This window comes from Alternaria viburni, assembly GCF_023758015.1.
Source record: "Alternaria viburni strain BMP 2772 chromosome Unknown scaffold_26, whole genome shotgun sequence".
In the NCBI taxonomy this organism is placed as follows: domain Eukaryota; kingdom Fungi; phylum Ascomycota; class Dothideomycetes; order Pleosporales; family Pleosporaceae; genus Alternaria; species Alternaria viburni.
The window spans coordinates 183,181-199,746 of NW_026055795.1; the positions used below are offsets into that span (position 1 = coordinate 183,181).

General features: G+C 52.0%; 6 protein-coding genes across 6 annotated transcripts; 2 read left to right on the forward strand and 4 right to left on the reverse strand.

Moving 5' to 3' along the window:
• Positions 1-272: 272 nt before the first annotated feature.
• On the reverse strand, positions 273-1,502 carry J4E79_009666 (uncharacterized protein; the record flags this gene model as incomplete). Its single annotated transcript, XM_049358509.1, has 1 exon — positions 273-1,502. The coding sequence occupies one exon, from the start codon at positions 1,500-1,502 to the stop codon at positions 273-275; it is 1,230 nt and encodes a 409-aa protein (XP_049206979.1).
• Positions 1,503-2,075: 573 nt separating this feature from the next.
• J4E79_009667 (uncharacterized protein) lies at positions 2,076-4,271 on the forward strand (the record flags this gene model as incomplete). The annotated part of the gene is made up of 2 exons (XM_049358510.1): positions 2,076-2,649; positions 2,701-4,271. 2 exons carry the CDS (start codon positions 2,076-2,078, stop codon positions 4,269-4,271), a joined length of 2,145 nt encoding a protein of 714 aa, XP_049206980.1.
• Positions 4,272-4,612: 341 nt separating this feature from the next.
• J4E79_009668 (uncharacterized protein) lies at positions 4,613-5,080 on the reverse strand (the record flags this gene model as incomplete). Its single annotated transcript, XM_049358511.1, has 2 exons — positions 4,613-4,679; positions 4,782-5,080. The coding sequence occupies 2 exons, from the start codon at positions 5,078-5,080 to the stop codon at positions 4,613-4,615; spliced, it is 366 nt and encodes a 121-aa protein (XP_049206981.1).
• Positions 5,081-6,188: 1,108 nt separating this feature from the next.
• On the reverse strand, positions 6,189-6,814 carry J4E79_009669 (uncharacterized protein; the record flags this gene model as incomplete). Its single annotated transcript, XM_049358512.1, has 2 exons — positions 6,189-6,287; positions 6,341-6,814. The coding sequence occupies 2 exons, from the start codon at positions 6,812-6,814 to the stop codon at positions 6,189-6,191; spliced, it is 573 nt and encodes a 190-aa protein (XP_049206982.1).
• Positions 6,815-8,434: 1,620 nt separating this feature from the next.
• On the forward strand, positions 8,435-12,734 carry J4E79_009670 (uncharacterized protein; the record flags this gene model as incomplete). Its single annotated transcript, XM_049358513.1, has 5 exons — positions 8,435-9,073; positions 10,101-10,425; positions 10,483-11,162; positions 11,775-12,102; positions 12,157-12,734. The coding sequence occupies 5 exons, from the start codon at positions 8,435-8,437 to the stop codon at positions 12,732-12,734; spliced, it is 2,550 nt and encodes an 849-aa protein (XP_049206983.1).
• A 554-nt stretch (positions 12,735-13,288) lies between these two features.
• Positions 13,289-14,410, reverse strand: J4E79_009671 (uncharacterized protein; the record flags this gene model as incomplete). Its single annotated transcript, XM_049358514.1, has 2 exons — positions 13,289-14,300; positions 14,352-14,410. 2 exons carry the CDS (start codon positions 14,408-14,410, stop codon positions 13,289-13,291), a joined length of 1,071 nt encoding a protein of 356 aa, XP_049206984.1.
• Positions 14,411-16,566: the final 2,156 nt, after the last annotated feature.

A 16,566-nucleotide genomic window follows, 5' to 3' on the forward strand; every position in this document is an offset into this window, starting at 1 on the left:
GGTGTAGATTTTCATATTCAATACCTCACATGGAAGCTCACAGTGAAGAAGCAACTGGGCCATTCGCGACTCGGAAGCAGACACACAATCATTGAGTTCACGAAGTCTGCATCACCATCCGGGCCGGCAACGCAAGCATTCACATTCACTTCATCATCCGCAACACGGTTCACTCCAAGAAGGAACAGCAGGGGCCTAGATTACGAAGGAAGCGCACTGTCCTGTATCTACTCTCTACTGCACACGATAAGGTTCTACTGGATCACCTCGGCCTACTTGCGACCGAATGCATGTCGGAGCCAACGGCGAACTTTTCCCCACTTCTTGGTCTTTCCATCATGTTTGCTCACTTCTCGGGCCCAAATCGGCTTTACGTTGGTGTTGTTGACGACATTCTCTTCTCTCGGGCTTGGCATGGGCTCCGCTCGAGTTATCGTGCGCCGGTTGTTCATGTGCTGCGAGGATGTTGGTAGATGAATTCGAGCAGTTTGAGAGGTCGTGCTACTCACTTGCAATGGCGATGGGTTGTATAGCATCAGAGGTTGGGGAGTTGGCGGTCGTGAAGCCGCTGCTTTGGAGACAAGTTGAACGTTGGTGGCCTCTCCGGCGTCTCGATTTACTGTCATCGAGACAGCCTGCGGTACGACCTGGGCTTCCTCCGCGTCAGCACGTTCGATGTTTCCCCATACTGGTACAGACTCCAGGTTGTCGCTGAACCTCCACCAGTCCTTCTTGTGGCGCGGTGACGTGGAATCGTCACTGAAACGCCAGCCAAGGGCTTGTGGAACGCCGCTGCTTCGGTGCCGCAGCATTCGAGGCCGGCCAGCTCTATCGCATGGCTGTTCGCCGTCTATAACGACGATTCTATCTTCATTCCGCTCCGCGTCTTCGCCAGATTCCGAATCTTCATCACCGGACGAATCCCCCAAAAGGGTGTACAGTTGTCTGTCACCGAGTGCTGGGAGGCTCGATCGCATCATTGTCAACCATTCAATCCGCAGTTCGTCATACGTACAGCAGAGTCTTCGAAGCTTCGTGCTGGAGTTACCAAACGAATAGCGTTGATGCTCGCGGCCGAACACGATGCCCTCATTTCGGAGAACTCTTTTTAGAGTACGTAGGTCACACCATAGTTGCCTGTCTGCACCTCCATGGTCGGGAGGCTCATAGTTATCGATGAAAAAACTGTTCCATTGCTCTTCGTACATGGGACCGAGACGTAGCATGGTCTGGAACTCCGTGGACGCGTATGGGTTGCCGTAAGTGAGAAGCTCTCCATTGTCGGAGAAAGTAGCACCCATCTGTTGTAACCGACCACGCAGATGTAGAATCTCCGCGAGTTCATCCAGTATCGTTTTACGCTGGGTTGTAGGGCACGTCTCGTTTGCTAGCTCGCAGATCTCTTGGGCGCCGTATACACTCAAAAGATGCTCCATTCCCGTCTCGGTGGTCTTTGCTGGACTACCCGTGAGCAGAGCCAAGGCATCTTCGTGGGCTTGCATTTTGGGCTGTAAGGTTGCAAATTGTGGTCGTTGGCTCCTGGAAGGTTGCATTGGAAAGATTGCTACAGTTGCGGTTCGAGGGGGTTTGGTGTGCAAGAATGGTTTGTCACAAAGGAGATTTGATTGGGGCCAAATGATAGCCCAATCGCGCAACCCTTCAGCATGAGGTTGATTCACCAGACGACACTGCCGCGGAATGACCGCCGAGATGGTGTGTTTGGAGAATGATTTCACTCCCCACTTGCATGTGCACCTGCATAAGGCGCACAGACACCTGAGCACGTGTGACTCGCACGCTTATACAATATAACAACAGCTACTCGTCCTTTTGGCGCGGCTCATCCCGTCACTGGAGGCGCCCATCTACCAGGACTGCAGCGCCCTTACGCATCCCAAGAGATCTATTCCACCGACTTCGACTTCGCATATAGTGGGCCGGGTCTTGCTATTTATCATTATCGCGATTTAGGAATCTTCGGTCCATCTGACAACACCGCGCCACCGCGGAGAATGAAGGATGAGCCGGCTATCTGCTCACCTTTAAGCACTCCCATCAATACTAAGCTTATGACTATGTCCCCGCCCGACACACCCTTTGCCAGCACCAAGAACCAACTGTGCGGGAAAGCTGGCCCCGTATCGCACTCACCAATTCTGCGACATCGTGCCCGATCACTATCGAGTGGTCTTCCCCCACGTGGTCTCGTCGCATCGCGGGTCAATACCATCAATATGGTTAGCCCACTGACTGATGTAGTCGTCTCCGCACACAGTGACCGCGACACACTGCCATCCCAGGCAAACCCTTCTTCACCGACGTCAACGCCTCAATATCGCCCCGGTCCGCGCTCGGCTCATAGCTCCCCGCTGAAGCGCAAATGCAAGATCGACGACTTCGCTCTTCCGCCGCCCCCGCCGACCGTATTCGCAAACGAAGCTGCTCAAGACGCTATACTAGCTGCATTGAACCTCGACCCGTCTAGTAACAAAGGCATTGTTCAGAGCGAGGCCTCAAACGATGAACCTTTCACAGTGTTAGAGGACTCAACAGCGGGTAATACACCATTCCACCGTGGCCATCGACGAAATAAGACAAGCTTATCACAGGTGGTCTCACGTAGTGACCCACTAAAGGGAACTGCATACGGTACGGAATCGTTTCGTGCAACAGCAGGACAGTATAGCCATTGGCCGACAGATTCACATCATACTTCCTCTCAAGACGACTACTCACGTATGGATGTGTTCAGCTGCGACACGTCTCCTGAGGTGCGTGCTACCAAACGAAAGTGGCTGCCGGGCTACAGCAGTACAACCTCCTCCATGGAGTCAGGCAGGCCGGAAGAGTTCCACGATTGCATCGTATCACCGGGGACGACAGCGGACGAAACCAAAGACGATGAGCGCACACCGTCCATTCAATCCTACAACCCTAGCTACGCCGACGCTTCTCCGGGAGTTGGAGCAACATCCCCATCGGCTGAGCCATATCTGCCGCTTCGTAGGGTCGAGAAGTTCAATGAGACCGAGAGCTTCAACTTCCATGAAAGCCCCTTCTCGCAATACGAATATGCGCTCTCGCTCTCGGACATGGATACCGAAGATGTTCGCGAACTCTACCCATTGGATGCCTTTACCCACGCAAGCGCTGAAGATGGATGCGCCGTCCAGGACTGGGCTTTGCCATGGCCATCGGAGCAGCCTGTGAAGAAGCTCCTCCGCTTTGCTTCCCGACCAGACTTTGCACCCCCCATGCACTACGAGTCAGAATCAGATGACTATCCTTCTCTGCAGAATCTCCTCGATTTGGACGAGCATGGTCCTGAGCCACGAAAGAGTCCGCTCAGTGCTGTCAGTGTTCACCCTCAGGCACGGGATGATGGGCTGACGACCCTCGCACCAGTTTCCTACTACCCGGATGCTGGATCAGAGATGACCATCCTTCTTCCGCGGACGTACAATGCGAATTCCGACGACGATAGGATGACTCTTCCTTCACGCACATACAATGCGACTGGTAGCGATGAACTTATGCGTCTTCTCCCGCTGACTTATGATGCGAATTCTGGGAACGCACTGGAAAACGCGTCGACAATTAAGCGGAAGCCGATACTGCGAAAGGCCAAAGACGGGTCGCTTCGATCTTCTTCACCGTCTCCTAGCTCTTCAAACTGGGTAGTGCATGACGGATACGATAGCGATGAGGATCTCTGGACGAAACCCTGCAGCGGCGTTCCGACGAATACGGAAGCCTCGGGCCTTCACCACCGCGATAGCTTGGATGACCGCGACGCCAACATTGAAGAAATTCAAATTGAGAAGAGGCACAAACGCAATGGCGTGAAGACCACACATGAGGAAACTGCGAACTCTGTCGGCAAGTTCATTGAGCCATGCTCGAATGCAGATATCATCAAAGAACCCGCACCTTTTGGCTCGATCACCCGTCGTCCACTCCCGACCATCAGTCATGTTCTCAATCCTCCACTCCCAACCAACACCGGTGTTCTGAACCTAGACTTCCAGTTTCCGGCTCGAAATCCCCAGCAGCAGCGCGGTGTCAGCATGCCCATCTTTCCTCCACCTTCTGCTGCGCGTGCTCAAGAAAAAAAGAATGCGCGGCGCAAATCATTACGGCAACTTCTAGGTGCTACGACCAAGAAGGATGGTGATACCGACACCACAACGAGGGGAGACAAGCCTAAGGAGTCGCTGGGTCGACGCATCAGTCAGATGGGCAGGAGACTTTCGTCGATATGGTCCAAGTAGGAGGAGCTGCTCGTCTAGTACAGCAGAGGATTGCGCTGTCAATAAGCACGCCACGGCGTGCTGGTAGTTAAGTCACTGCAGATGTTCTTCGGTTGGATGAAATGCAAACTATGGTCAGGAGCGTACTTAGCAAGTTCATTATCTATGGGAAGTAGTCAAAGGGGGCAAATTAGATAATAGCAGAGATTAATCATGATGTAGCATCTAAAAACAATTCAAGGAAAGACTGTGAAGGGTCAAAGCAATATCATGACCATGACACGTCTGCAAAAATCAAAAGCTCGTAACCCAGGTCCATTACACCACATCTCTATCTCGATGAGCCGGAGTATCCTCATACCCTACTGACAAACGATGACTCCATTATCAAGGTTCGTGTTACCGAACTCCGCATCAGCGCCACCGGGCCTATCGTCACGTTAGCATTCTACCAATATTCCGACTAATCCACCCTAAGAGCGAAGAGAGAAAAGGTGTGTGTGTGTATGTGAAAAGAAAAATTCGACTTACACAATAGTAGCGACCTTTCTCGTACCCTGCGCATCACTAAAGATCCCACAACTCCCACTCCCGCTCCCCACAATCAGCGCGCGGTTCGCGCGAATGGGTGACCCCAGATTACCGAAATTGGCGCGGATGGAAATGCGCATGCCGTTTGCGGGGATATTGGCCTGGACTGCGGTGTCGGTGGCGTCGTTGGAGAGTTGGACGCGGAGGGTACGGGTTTGGCGGGGAGAGAGGGTGGTGGAGGTGGGAGCTGCGAGAGCGGAGGCTGCGAGGAGAGGGGCGAGGAGGAGTGTGAGTTGCATTTTGGGGTGGTGGTGGGTTGATTGGAGGGGTTGGTGGCGAAGAAGGAGAAAGATGGAGCGGTGGGTGTAGTGTGGTATGTTATGAGAAGTGTAGAAGAGTGTATTGAATATGCTGTGGGCGAGAAAAAGAGAAGAACATGGTATGTCGACTTTATATCCTCTTCACATACCGCTACCGTACATCCGTACACGGTGAGTTCTCGTTCCGTTCTTTTCTTAGACTTACTATCCGGCTGTCTCTGCTCAGCCCACATGGATGCTCACACTTCCGCTACCATTCTTACTCATCGTTCCAAGCTGTCCATGCACCAACTGCATCACCAGCATCAATTCGCGCAACGCGCAACCCTACGTTTTCGAAAGAAATATCTGCTGTTGAGACTTGGTTAATAACTTAGTACTACCCATCCGTGCGAAGCTGACGGTTGATGTGATGACAAGCATGTCAGTGAGTGCAAATTTGGAACTCGGGTATTAATTTAGTCGCTTGTCTGAACAATCCCGGGACGAAACGCGTTAGCTGTTGTGCTGATGTCAGACCGCAAGTGGCTGATGTGGGGTACATGAGACTGGGCGCGTGCACATGAGAAGGCCGTATTTTGGACTGATTCTGAAATCAAGATGGTGTTTTTGGGCAAGACAATGTGCTTAGCATGTAGTACCTGTGCTGCGCTCTAGAATATGGCGCCATCCGGTAAGAGTGGGTTGCCAGGGTCTGCATAGGGATGCAGCGGCGGGGTATATGCGGGCGTTGTGCGTGGCATGACCAAGGTGGCGAACAAAGGATGTGGTACACTGTTTGCAGGATCGGGCCGCGTAACAGGCTTGGTGGCTGTATGTCAGGAACAGGTGTAAAATAGACTACTTCCTTTGTCAGCGTTAGCCAAAAACGTCTATTCTTACACTGGTATATTGCTCTCGACTGCCTTGAAGCACTTCTTGTTCTTCCATGCACGCAACGAAGATGGAAATGAATTGAAGCATGATGTGAAATTATTCTTTTGTATTGATACATCGTGGGCAGATACTGGTTTGTCCACGTATACGGCCGTCGTAATCTTAGCCAAGGTCGTCGCTGTAGTCATGCTCGCGTCATGAAGTTATCCATCTACCTCCTGGGGAGAACGTCCTTCGCACCGTCCTTGACCCGTTGTGCGGCATCGGCGACGGCGTCCCTGGTGAGGTGGAAGTGCTGACCGAGACGGTCCTGCGAGAGTGTTAGTATCGTGTCCAAGGCAGCGGATGTAGCTAGTAGCTTACCTGCTCAGCGCCCATGCCGCTACCGGCCATCAGCTTCGCCCTCTGCTGACCATCGTATCCAAGGCCAAAGTACTTGGCGTTCTTCTCTCCGTTGGCAGCCACGCTTCCCGCAGCTTGTATCGCCTTGGCAGCATCGATGCTGTGCAGCGCAGGGCTGAAGTGTGCGTTGTATCGGTCTTGCTCGGCGCCATCGCCCTTGTACTTGGCCGCTGACTTCATGGCGTTGTAGCCACGGTCACCGATGCTCATGTGGTCGCCGTAGCGGTCCTGCTCGGCGCCCTCGCCCTTGGCCAGAGCGGCTTGTTGCAGCTTGTTGAGGCCCTTGTCGACACCGCGGCGGATGGCATCTGTGGACGCACCGAAGTGCTCGCCGAAGCGATCTTGCTCAGCGGCGGAGCCGTGCTTTGTGGTGACATCGACGTTGACGGGGTGAGTCGCGAGGGAGGACTTCTCATCGGAGCTGAACCAACCCATTGTGATTAATTTGAGGTTGTTTGTGGTGCGTGAAGAGGGTTATAGTAAAGTTGAGAGTGCTGGAATTGAGTTTGCAATCGCTGTGTGATGGTGTCAAGGGGACGAAAAGATGTCGTGTTATGTTGCTGGGTTGCGGAGAATGATGACGTAGGGGCTAGCGAGCGCGCTAGAATCCTTGTCTTGTGCCTGATCGTCATGTGAAGACGTCGCCTCGGCCCACTAATCATCATTGCAATGTCAAGTTTGCCGTTCCTTGATGCTCTTGTTTTGCTTTTGCCCATGTCCGGCTCTCCGCGTTGTGCATTTCATCCCAGAGCTCATTGTGCTATGCGCTTCCAGTGCCCCGACTTTGAAGCATTGCACGGGAACAACAATTCAACCAGTCCTTCAACGTTTAAGGAGTATGCACCTATGCGAAGCGATTCAGGCTGCATGAAAGCAACGCTTCTGCAGGTGTTGAGGTCGCGGACGAGAAAGACGCGGGCTTCGAGGAGTGCCTGCCCCACTCGGAGCTATGCCAAGCCTGATTGGCCAGTGAGTAGCACGCACCACAGACGGTCTTCCGTCATCCTTCCCCTTCATCATACTTCCATCTACATTGCTCGCAACGTTTCTATGCAGTTCGCGCGCGCAGTGAGTGCTTTGAGTCTATTCCACTTCCTTTCTAGTCATCTCGGTTGCTGCCTTACCCTATAACTTCATCACCTCTACCTATGACCATTCCGGACGCAGCAGTCTTGTCAAACATCACTCGCTTTCTTCCGCGTGCTTTGCCATCCTTACAGTCATCGCGTTTACAAAGTTATGTTTAACAAAGAACTAAGAGACATGGTTAATATCTTCGCCGACCTTCTGCATCTTACTTCGCGAACGCGCGCCCGCACCTAGCCTTGTGCATTACAACTTTTCACTTCGCAAAGAAAACCGGCAAAAAGAAACTTTCTATTCCTCCTCTTCCCAGCCTCGAACCATCACCCTCAACCAGCAAAAAGATACCTTGGAACCTTGTATTCTATCCAGGTACGAAACTTGCTTCTTTGATGGCAGTTTATCACGACTAGCTTGATGTTTTTTCTGATCGGCTTCTTGTTCGATTCTTGTTTGTGGCCTTGAGCTTCCTCTGGCTTCGGCTATCACCGGCTGGAGTGCTGAATGTTTTTTCTGTGTGCTAGCCGCCACCCTTTTGTTGGCAGGTAAAGGTGGTTTCGATGGTGGATTCGGGGATTGGGTGGGTCATAAGTGCGGGGTATGCGGTGAGGGAGGTGAGAGTGGAGATTTTGGGAGCAGGTGAGAGAGACGCGTTGTTGCGGTCGTGTGGCGGCTCTTGTGAGGTGAGAGAGCGGAGGTGAGAGCGCGTTCAGAGACCATCCAGGCGATAGCGCGCCCGGATGAGCGGGCGGAGACGAAGAGGTGGCCACGCCACGAGAGCACTGCAGACTCACCATCGGATCTCGTTCGTCATGCCCACGAGATGTGGCACTTATGATGATCGCGAGCGGCCATTGCACCAGGAAAACGCAGCGCCAACAGGCAACAAACGCGTCGCCAACACACCGGGCCAGTATTTATTAACCATCTCACGCTGAGAGACCGGTTTTATATAGGGTGAGCAGCGATATAATGGATTTACAACGTGCCAGCGTCCCGACGCGCAACCAATATGACCGCGTACGCCAGATACAGGCCGTTGGCAATTTCAACAAAGCGATATGGCTCCTCAGGAACAAAACAAATGGCCAGCTTGCTGTGCGCAAAGAATTCGATCCCAGAGACGTTGCATCAGGTTTCGCCGCTCGCGAGATAAGCCATCTTATACGTTTATCGAACTGCTACAACGTCTGCACCTACCGCGAGCATGAACTCAACTTGGCAACAGGAACTGGCGCCCTTGTCATGGATGTGTATGCATACGGTGATCTATGGGCTTTGCTCGAAAAGCATGTCAGCGAGCGCAAACCTTTCAGTGAGAGCTTTATCTGGCACGTCTTCAGGTCGCTAGCCCGGGCTCTGCGACACATGCAGCGAGGCGATCCCCCGGTTCTGAGCGACACATACGACTGGATACTGCACCGAGACATCTACCCGCGCAACATCTTCCTCGGGCTTCCTGCCTCTCACGAACCCTCATGGCCGAAAGTCGTTCTCGGAGATTTTGGCTCGAGCATATCGAGTGTTGATCAGTGGCACGCCATTGAGCTACGACAGCAACAGGATTTTAGCCCACCGCCTTTCGAAATGCCGAACAACAAAAGAAGTGATGTATTTCAGGTAGGATTGGTCATCGTTGCGCTTTGTAGATTGACCACGATGCCGAGCCTTTACTTGCAGTCGTTTCAAAGCAGCCCAGCTGGGGGCACATACACACCTATGCTCAACGATATCTTGAAGAAATGTCTCCAATTCTCACCTGTTAATCGAGTATCTGCGATGGAGCTACATCAGGTGTTGAATACTCGCTTAATTGGGGGTGGTAGTCTGCATGGGTTGTTACTTGGAGCGCCAATGTACCAGGCTTAGGTGGTAGAGCCTCCCACACATAGTTTGGACTGAACTGCTGGATTCTAATTGACATGCCGACCCAAGCATTGCGTTACTCATTATCTCCTCAAGATACACAAGATGTCTGCTCCAATGTCACGAGAAAGCTCCGCGGGTGAGACAAGGGACTAGTGCGCATATGGTTTAGCGTGGACCCTGTCTGCCGTCAACCTTCCGGAAATCGCGTCTTCTCTTCCATCGCGTCTTCTTCATCGCAGCCATCATCGTCTACACTTACCAGGCCGCTCGTATCGCCTTCTGGAATGACTGAATAACCACTGTAGTGCAATCTGCCGCGTCAATACCCGTGAACGCTTCATTGGCCCGGTCGTCGCCTTCCTCTCTGCTCCTGCCTCCGACAGCCAGCTAGCACGGCACGTTTGACATGGCGCGCTCACACACCCTTGCAAGCTTCGATGGATCTAGTAATATCGTCTTCGCATCTCTCGTCACTTTGCAACCTATCAAAGTCTTGTATCTGCTAACATAAGGGTAGTCTCGTTGTTTGTGTGAGTCGATGTTTGTTGCCTTCGTTATGATCACGCCTGCGGTCAGCTGCGTAGCGTTTCGACCCATGACGAGAGGTTGGAAGTATATGAAGCTTGGAAGTGGCCGTATTTTCTGGCTTCTCACATCATCTTAAGAAATCTTCTGCAATTCTCTGCTCATGGCTTCGACATTCTGCTCTTATTGTCACGGACCAGCAACACAGATATGCGGCTGCAAACAACACTACTACTGTAACAAGGATCACCAAAAGGCTGATTGGACAAATCACATGCACATCTGCCACGACATCCGGCTTGAAGCCTTTCTGCCGCACGTCGCCAACGTCATTCAGTCAGCTTCTCTTGCGCTCCTGGAAGCTACAAACATGATGCTGATTACGAAGATTGAACTGGACAACCAGAAGATCGTCGCCTACAAGGGTGTTAACTTTAGCAACAACCCGTTCCCGAAGCTCACTGACGATGTGTTCCCTGATACAGCCACCAAACACGCGGTGCTGTGCTGCAATGCGCGATTCTTACCCCTAGCATATATGCATCTGTTGCTCAAAAAGCTCACCAAGAGTAAGTGGCCCGGCCTATATCTGCGCGCGATTTAATGATAAGCTGACACTTGACCAGCCAAACATGTTGACATCCACGAAGTCATGGTAAAGATCAAGACAGCATCACGGACCGTTCTTTTCCTTGCAGATGACGGTACAGACAGCGAGAATTGGCCTGAGCACAATATTTCACTGTTGCGAATTACCGCCAATGGGAGCCGAAAGCAATGGTACATCAACCTATCCGGTGCTGAGCTCGGGCTCACGCAAGCATTCTTTACCGCTGCCGACTTCGAATCCAAGCACATGCAGGCGCTTTGTAGAGTCTTCGAGTTCGGTAAATGTAGAGAATACATCTGGACTTGCTCAACTATGCCAGGCTGGTTTGCGCACACAGAGCGCATCGGCCTTCAGGCCTCATCACGAATGGAAACAGCACTACTGACCTTCTTGCAGCAGCCTGGAAATGACTTGAGCAATCTTCGTAAGAGGAGCATCGCAGGCTCGACGAGCTGGACACAACCGTTGGTTGAGGCTTTGTCTCAGGCTGTTCATGGGTACATCTCCAACTACAACGTCGGTGGACTCATGTCTCAGATCATCAATGAGCCCGAGAGCCTAACGCGAGAAATGATGAGGAGGCATTTCGATTACGCTAGCATTCTTGGCGATGCTACGACGGTCGAGGAGAATGCGAACTGCCCTAAGGTGACTCTTGATCTGGCTAAGATTGAGGAACAACACAAGGGCCCTGGCGTGAGTATGGTGATAGAGGAGTTTAAGTCTCTTTAGTCAGGGATGCTCACGGTTCATGGCCACGATTGGCGAACAATTGATGCGAGTTAAAAGTCATCTCTCAATCAGGATTATACGACAGCTTTCGTCCTCCACATATCCAATCTCGAGACGCTTCGCTTGGGGGTTGATAGCTACGATATGGTTCCGATCCTCTCGCGTCAACCTATGAAAACGCTGAACACTCTAGAGCCTACGTTGACGTCAGGTCAACCACTTTGCATCTTTTTATCTTGACGTAGTCTGCAGACGTGTTTCATCTAGTCATCTAGGCTGCAAGCCAAAAGCGTCATAGCTCACCTCGTGCAATCGGAACAAGTATTGCCCGGCTTGACCTGGATACCCTTCTGCGCCCACAACTCCTTTCCGCTGTTTACGACAACAAAGCAATCGCCATGGCTCCCGAATTACAAGCAGCGTGCGCCGTATGTGGCGAGCTGGCTCACAGCAAATGCGGCGCCTGCAGTTCAGATATCTCATCGCGTCATTACTGCGGCAAGGCCTGCCAGGTAAGATCTCCCATGTACGAACTGCGTGTGAGACATACACTGACTTCGGATATCATCAATTTAGGTAAAGGATTGGCCGATTCACAAGAAACCATGCAAAGACGCCCAGAACGTCAACCTCGAGAAGAAGCTTGCGCGCGTAGCCGAGGTCATTCAACAGGCCTACTACGACTTCCGCGAGAACACTTGGGTTCAACCTGTGATCAAGATTCACGATCGCAATGACGCTCTGGTCATATTCGACGAGTCTATGAGCGAGAAGAAGAAGTTCTTTGTCGACTTTCCGCATCATCTTGTCACAAATGTTCGTTCTAAAAAGGCACTGCTTTGCGCATGGTCATGTAATGAGCCGACCGCTTGGTTACATGATACCATTGTTGGTCTGCTCGAAGGTAATCTATTTCTTCAATCTAACTTGTTTTCTCGCGCTGACTCAAGTCTCACAGGACTGAACATCAAGGTCGAGGAGGTTCTCGTCACGCTAGGTACTGTCCCCCGAAAGATCATCTTCCACGATAAACTTGGCAAAACCGATAACTTGACCTGGCCCTTTTGCGATCACAAGATCATCCGCGTTACCGCGACAAAGACCAAGAAACAGTGGATCATGGACCTCACCGGCGCTCAGTTTGGGATATATCAAACCTTCTGGAGTTGGGAGGAATATGCAAACAAGTTTTCCACGAAGACGCACGACGTAGATCCTATCGGCGACAACAAAGCTATGTTCGAGAAGCTTGCCAAGAACCCCGGTAACCCAGGTCTGGAACACCGACTGATGAGGATGGTAGCAGACCATCTTGACGAAGTCGTGCGCGGGTGGAAAGCTGAAAGCGGCTTGTCATTGGCGGCTCTCCTTGACCTCAACAAAGAGACGTATGAGCAGGCTAGTTCAAAGCTACTACAGACCATGAACGTCGCGATCCGCGCTCACGTCAACACCAATGACTACAAAGCGGAGTTTCAGGCTGCACAGGCTTACGAACGCGAGCATCACGGTGAAGGCTATAGGATCGACCTCTAAGTCGTGATCCCCTTGGGTTGCTGGTATGATCGCAGGACACATCGGCGACATTGAGTTGGTATACGGCCCGGCAGCATAGACAGGGTGGAAGAGGCGAGCGCATATCGCTTTAGAAACGTGCTAAATGGCCTCTTGCTTGCACTAATCATAACGGTCTTTTCAATAGACTCTCCTTCCGCTTTTTAATCTATCATGATGCATGAAGTGCTGGGAGTATTGGGATGGATACATAGGCACATGGGTATCATAAAAAGAGATTTTAAGTTTGATGTAGGCCTCTACCAGTGTCAAAGATTCCGTAAAACAAGAGTGAATGCAATATGTCCTGGGCCGGGGAAGCTCGGCCCAACATTGCTTTGCGGCTCAACACCACCTTAGGGTATGACTCCCCATCTCATTAACCTACCACAGAAGTATACTAAACTTGTAAAAGCTGAGCAAGCTATTATCGAGCTCGAGAGGGTCATGTGATGTTCGTTCTGATGTAAATCGTCTTGATACATTGTATACATTACTCGATATCTACAAGGTCATACAGTCTTTATCTTTTCCGTCTAGTAGTGACCCTTCTTGGCCTTGATACCCTTGAGGAAACCAGCGTAGGCAGGCTTCTTCATGTAGTTGTCGTCCCAGAGAAGGGCAGCGCCCTCGTTCTCGAAAACACCGGGGATCCAAGAGTACTTGTCGGAGATACCCCAGACAGTCATACCAATGCATCGCTTGACGTTCATGCACGACTTGGCAACACGCTCGAAAGCATCGGCCTGGACCTGGAGCTTCTCAGGGGTGGCGGGTGTGAGCATGCGGAGGTCGATTTCGGTGTAGACAACGTCAACGCCGAGGTCAGCAGTCGCGCGGAGGGCAGCCTCAAGTGTTGCTTGATCGGGAGCGGCACCAGGAGCGCTAGGTGTGGGCTCGCTGGCAAGATGGGCCTGATAGCCAACGCCGTCGATGCGGACGCCGTAGGACTTGATGAGCTTGACGATACGCTGAGCACCCTGGGTCTTCTCCGCGTTGTACTCGAGGTTGTAGTCGTTGTAGAAGAGCTCAGCCTTGCCGCGGTACTTGTTGGCGAAGCGGAAAGCGATGGGAAGGAAGGCATCGCCGATGGTGTCGTACCAGACGCTGGAGCGGTAGGTACCGTTCTCGTTCAAAGCCTCGTTGACTACGTCCCAGCGTGTGCAAACGCTCTTGTAGCGGGTCATGACGGTCTTGATGTGGTCCTCCATGATACCAATGAGGGTCTTGTTGTCGAATCCGCCCTCAGATACCCAAGCGGGCAGCTGAGAGTGCCATACCAGAGTGTGGCAGTGAACCTCAAGCTTGTTCGCCTTGGCGTATGCCGCATAGCGGTCGGCATCCGCGAAGGTGTAGTTGCCTTGGTTTGGGTGAACAGACTCAAACTTCATTGCGTTCTCGGGAGTGAAGGAGTTGAAGTCGGCCTTGATGATCTCGCCTTCGCGGGTCTCGTTGCGGAGGGTCAGGGCTGTGCCGATGAATTCCCGTCCTGCCTTCTTCATGGCCTTGTAGAGGCTGTCCTCCTTTGGCTTGCCATGGCCGTAGGTACTATTTCCGTGTTAGCCAACTGCAATGGTGGCGAGAACGCGGGTGACTTACGGGCTGGCAACAGCGGAGCTGGCAATCGCCAGGCTGGCGACAATGCTGGAGAAACGCATGGTGATGAGACTTGTAGTGTTGACTGATTCGAGGTTGTCTGCCACGGATACCCTTAAAGACACGGCGAGCCTGTCATCCTATATATTCTTCGACGGTTATTCTAGAAGTCTAGCGTATGCATGCTCAATCAATCTATCCGCTCTCGCGGTTCATCTTCACCCCAGTCGTTTTGTTTAACCGGGCTCGTGGCTCATGTGCAAACTTGTCCTTCGCCGCTGTAAACCATTTGACCTAGCTGCATGGCGCCACCTGCTTTGCGGGTTGCGGAGTTTCTCCAGACTAATCCACAAATCAACCGGCTTGGACCTCGGGATCATCGGGGTCTGGTCCTACTTCTGGGGTAGACGTTCTGGGCGCCAGCGGCCATTGCCTAAGCGAAATGCACATCCGGGGTAGACAGGCACGTGAGATGCAGGTCCCACTCATGTCGACAACGCAGGTGCAGATACGGCTGCGTTAATGGACACTGGCCGGTTAATGTCAAGTAATCCTCAGCCTCAAGCGTCTACTCCATCCATCCGAGGGTCTGATGCGCTTGTCGGCGGTGGTGGTGATGATGGTCGAAGAGATGGCAGAAATGAGGGGAAGATGCCTGGTTGCTGGGTTTGGCCGCTCAGGGTCCGCGCTCACGGTTGATTGACGACCCACAACACCGTAAACCGCGATCAACATGCACATCAATATATCGCGCATTCAATCTACGTCAATCCAACATTCTGTTTATTAGTATCCTTCTTCTCTCACGTCGCATCAATCATTGCATTCTCTGTCCTCCAACCTCACACTCAAGTTCTCCGGCAGACCTCGGGATCTCATTAAACTCGATGACGACAGGAGAAGCCGTGGAGATTTAGCCCACCCGTAAAGCCACGAACCACCTGGGCATCGTTTCCTTTTTTAGCGCGAATGTTTACTTGTGCGTGTCCCGCCCCAATGACCAAGATCGCACTTTAGCCATTTTAACCGGCGCCGCATCAACTTCCTCAGAGCGCATACTGGGCGTCTTTTCAGTGAAATGACACCGATGACATTGAGTTTGCCTCAGTCAAGGGAACTTGGTCGAGAGCCAGGTGCGGAAGAGTCCGTAGAAATGGCAACCGGAGTAATGGGGCCGAAGTCGGTGCCATGACTCGACGCGCGTCGCCCCGTGATAATGCGGGCAGAACGCTCATCAACACCATCTATCTCACCAGCTCTCACTTCGTTCATACATGGTTTCCAGCTAAGCATACCGCATTCTACGAGATCTAAAGAGCCTACGGTCGACGAGCTTTTCTACCGGGATTAATACAGCTGGTGTCTTCTTCCAAACCTTCAATGCCCATTACGCCTTCTCGGATACCCGTTGTGAGAAGTGTTGGAATCCTCTGCGATTATAAGACGTCTGCTTTATGATCTGGACCACATCGCTGTTCACTTCCACAAGGCATCAAAGATCCGGATCCGGATCCGACATGTATGTCAAGTTCCAAGTATCAGCAGACGTGCTGTAACGCATAAATTGCTGGAGCCGCCCCAGAGACGACAGAAGGGAACACGGCTACCGACACGGACATGGATTTATAGCGGACTATACACCAGCCACAGTACCGATGGGTGTTGATGATCCAGGGAAATGGTACTCACGTTTACAGTACTGCTGCACACAACCGGAGCGACTCGGCAGCGACTGTGAATGGCATGATCGGTCGCGTCGCTTTGTGGATCTTCATGTGGAGCATCTAACTCATTCAACTCCACAGTCGTCCTTCATTTCTACTTGTATCTCGAGTTCGTCACTCCTGGCTTGTCTTCAATCGACGATTTGTCATCAGGCTTCTTGGCCGAGAAGAGACCCTTCGATGTCACGAATTGGTCAGTATCAGTATTGCTACAATGTTTATTGGTCTTTCTCTTTTACGAAGAAGAAATGATCTACCGAAACTAGCTACAGCGCAGCCTCAATAAGAACGGCACTGGGCGCTGCAGCCATTTACATTATGTACGCACATCACCCGACACCTCTGCCTTCACGAACCAGTTGTCTGTATCGGCAAAGCACTGAGCCATGCTATCTAAACCCATCTTCGTTTCCATCTCCCCTGATCACCGAAATGCTCCACGCCGAACCGTGTCGGTGGAGGCATTGTGACACTCTCAAGAGTTTCGTCTCATC